Genomic DNA, 3846 nt, shown 5'->3' with positions numbered 1-3846 from the left:
TTGGGAAATCTCTACGCAGACCAGAGCAAGCTTCTAGAAGCCGAAGCGATGTATAAGCGAGCATTAGAAGGGTACGAGAAGGCCCTTGGACTAAGCCATCCCAAGACGTATACTGTTACACGCAACTTGCAACTTTTGTACTCCAGCCGAGGTACGAGGTCGCTGAACCATGATTTTGTGTACAAATGCCTAACGACAACAGTAAATGAGCCAACCAGGCCCGAAAAGAATGACCCAGTTAGTAGGACAAAGGTTCTCGGAAGACTATCGACTAAACTTCGTAACATCAGCCCGTTTCGCAACAGGTCACCACAGTAACAACAGTCAATCCTTGGCACACAGGACTTCACTCTATACATGATCAAATTTGGTCACTCTGGATATTCGGAGGCAGATAGCTTGTTTCTTTATTGATACCTCCATGTTTGTAAATTAAACCTCCTATCACTCGGAACTAGGGATGCATTTAAGTTTCGTCGAGTACTGGACTTGGATCGTGCCCTGAGAACGATGTGGAAGGGCGCAGTGGATCTCAGCCCAAGCACGGCCGGCCTGTCTCATCCTGCGCACGACTTTCCACCGAATCATCTTGTCCTTGAAAGCGAAGCCTCGGACGATCCTCTGCCTTCAGAATGCGAAACGGATCTGTCAATATGTTGCTGCCTTGGATCATGGATCAACTCAAACTACAGTTGAAATGTTGTTCCGCCACCCTCAGTGATGCTCTTCAATAAAACGCCCTGCAGAGGCCATTCTTCGGTTTTAGCGAGAAGTGCGTGGGGCTCGGGGGGAACTGGCGTTGCCTGCGATGGTGTTGGACGCTCAGTGTAAGCTCTTTACCGATCCATCTCTATTAGATGCTAGGAATCGGCGGCGGGGTGCCAGATAAGGTCGACGTTCGCTTGGGCGACATCGTCGTCGGGATGAGGATGATAGAGTACGATCTAGGGAGGATCATTAGAACCTGACAGATCCAGCGCACTGCAAATCCAAGGACCCTGAATTACTTGCTTGGCGCAGCTGTGTCATCTCTTCGAGCAAAGCATGAAGAAGACGGCAACTAAACCTCACTCAATATAAGCGAGACGTTCAGCAAACGCCCCGAGTACTGCCGACCTACCAAAGCGGACCGCCTCTTCTCCCCGATTTACGATCACATCTCCCCAGAGCGTACCTGCAATGAATGCGACCCTTCGAAGCTAGTACAGCGAGGGAAACGGAATACGAGCAACCCAACAATTCATTACGGTACAATCGCCTCAAGCAACCAAGTCATGAGGAACAGTACTCAGAGAGACATTGCCACTCGACAGCTAGATGCCATCTGTTTCGAGACGGAGGCTGCCGGCCTGATCGACATTTCCCTTGCCTGCCGATCTGGGGGATTTGTGACTACTACGATTTCACACTTTAGCACTACCGGCAGGCTCTGACCACGGACAAGGAGTCAAGTACCATTCATGATGGGTCAAATAAACGTTCCTACGCGAGCATTGGCTAATGTTCAGGCTGAAGAACAAAACAGGGCCTTTATTTCTATCTCAACATTTAATCATCTACCCATCGTACCGAAAAGAAAAAAAAAGTTGACTCGAGCTACTGTAGATGACCGATCAGCCTCTGAGTTTGGTCGAGTACCGGACTTGAATCGTGCCCACAGAACGGTGTGGAAGGGCGCGCTGGATGTCGACCCAAGATTTGCCTTCTTGTTTCATCCTGAGTACAGTATTGTCCTCGTCTGGCGTCCATCTTCCGCCAGATGATTTTGCAGGCGAGTGCAGAGTCTCGGGCAGCCTTCTGCGGTTCCTGATATGCGATATGGATTTACCAGCATTCCGCTGACATGAATCGTGGTCCCATTCAAACTGTAATTGGAATGTCGTCTTACCGCCCTCAGTGATGCGCTTGAGCAAGACATCTTTGAGAGACCATTCCTCGAACTGAGCAAGAAACATGCTAGCTTCGGACGGGGCTGGCGTTGCTTCTGGTGTTCGGATATCGCTAGGTATCTGCGCGGTACGTGTTGTCGATTGTCTTTTGCGAGAGCCCCGAAAGTTGGCGGCGGTACTGCGGACCGAACAGGAAGTGGATTTAGAAATCTTGCGACGCTTGCAACCCTCGTGGACATCATCTAAATCATCGTCTTCCGAGCCAGAATCCTCAACATCTGGGAAATAAGAAGAGTTCTCCTCATTATGTTGAGATTCTAACCTGTGAAGACCGTCCTCGTTCCCTGAGTCTTCACTGTCTGCGTCACCGTCCTCAAACTGCATGGTTTTATGCATCTGCGAGGATTTGTGGCGGAAACGACGAAGTGACGGCGACGTGGAAGACACTTCGGCATCGGAACTGAACACAACCTTCGTGGCCTCGGACTCGACATGGGTGGACGCGCTGCTTGTATTGTCCGAGGCTTGCCCTTGACACGGTTCATCAGAGGATGTCGCGGGAGATGGGGCGCGGGCTTTGGGAATGGCACCATCGTATGACTTGCAGACGGGTATTTCGTTTTCCTGGAATGATGCCTGGACCACTTTGATGGGACTCGCAGTCCTGGGAGAGTGTGCGCCAGTTGAAGGGGAATCCTGATGACGCTGGGAGCTATGACAAACGTCATAGTCAGAGACAGCATCGAGCACCATGTTGCTCTCTTGACTGGCTGGTTCAGGTCGGAGCTGTTTCCCGTCTACCGCAACTGGGTATGGTTGGCTTTCAGGGCTGGTAGGAGGGGTTGCAAAATTGATATCTTGACACTCAGTGGACGTGTTCCCGACCAGTAAGTGATTCATTCCACAAGACTGTTGGCTCAGTCCAGCATCAGCGAGGTGAGACTCACTTGGCTCATTCGGCCAACCTAGGGCGGCATCCACTTGAGTCGGGGATACTGCTGACGCAATGTTCGCGCTAATGGTAGCTTCTGACTCAGTTGCGCCATATTCGGTGACAGTTAGATCTACACGTCGGTTGTCAGAACCTTCCACCCAAGAGGGGCCCCATAGCCTCGATGACTTACCTAAATAATCCACAGTGCTGGTAAGTGCTGTAAAAGGTGGCGAACCATCGAGTTCTTGACTCGCATCGTCTTCATCTTCAGTATCAGACTCGACATCAGAGGGAATATAAATCGCTGTGTCCCTAGATTTTCCAAGAGCCGTATCTGGCTGAGAGGCAGGAGGAGTGAAGCTCTGCAACGGCTTCCGCTGCTCAGAGTCAATAATCAACGAGGTCATACTTGAGTTGCAGTGTGTAGGGAGGGAAAGAGTTAAGGGGCTTGGTGTTCGCAGTATGGCCAAATTGAACATAAAGATAGACGGGCATTGTCCGGCTTATATGCTCGCAGCTGAACCATGCGGTCAAACAAGTCCCAGCCCCTTCCAGGAGCCGAGCCCGGTGTCGTCCTGGTGTCTCTCCTCATTCTACGAGATCACGGTGGTTCGGATGGAGGAGGAAGACACGTAACCGCTTCTCCCTCGTGCCAATCACTTCACTGCCGGGCCACACTTCTCGCATATCACCATGGATCCACGCCACTCGCTGACAAGGCAGAGTTCTCGGGAGATACCAGATGAGGCAGGTCATGATGGGTGTTGGACTGTTCACACACGACGCGTCACTTCCAGTTGGTCAGACAGCACCGGGTAGGAAGTTCCCCGGAGCACTAGCTCTTCCGTCTGACCGTGATGAAGCTCGACGCTGCGCCTGCACATGTTGATCGTCACAGCCAGGAACCTTTTGAGCCATTCAGAGCGCTCGAGATGCTGTCATGAACGTCTCATGATCCCGCAGCAGCGAGACTAACGAGGTCGCATGCGTGCAACACCAACAGCTCGCCGTAGTGCGCGCGTC

General features: G+C 51.7%; 1 protein-coding gene across 1 annotated transcript; it reads right to left on the bottom strand.

Annotated features, from left to right (window-relative positions):
- Positions 1 to 1613: 1613 nt before the first annotated feature.
- FMAN_16008 (uncharacterized protein) lies at positions 1614 to 3230 on the bottom strand (the record flags this gene model as incomplete). Its single annotated transcript, XM_041826361.1, has 2 exons — positions 1614 to 2953; positions 3014 to 3230. The coding sequence occupies 2 exons, from the start codon at positions 3228 to 3230 to the stop codon at positions 1614 to 1616; spliced, it is 1557 nt and encodes a 518-aa protein (XP_041691648.1).
- Between the last annotated feature and the right edge of the window lie 616 nt (positions 3231 to 3846).

Source organism: Fusarium mangiferae (genome assembly GCF_900044065.1).
Source record: "Fusarium mangiferae strain MRC7560 genome assembly, contig: FMAN_scaffold066, whole genome shotgun sequence".
Classification (NCBI taxonomy): domain Eukaryota; kingdom Fungi; phylum Ascomycota; class Sordariomycetes; order Hypocreales; family Nectriaceae; genus Fusarium; species Fusarium mangiferae.
This window is presented reverse-complemented; position numbering and strand designations above follow the sequence as displayed.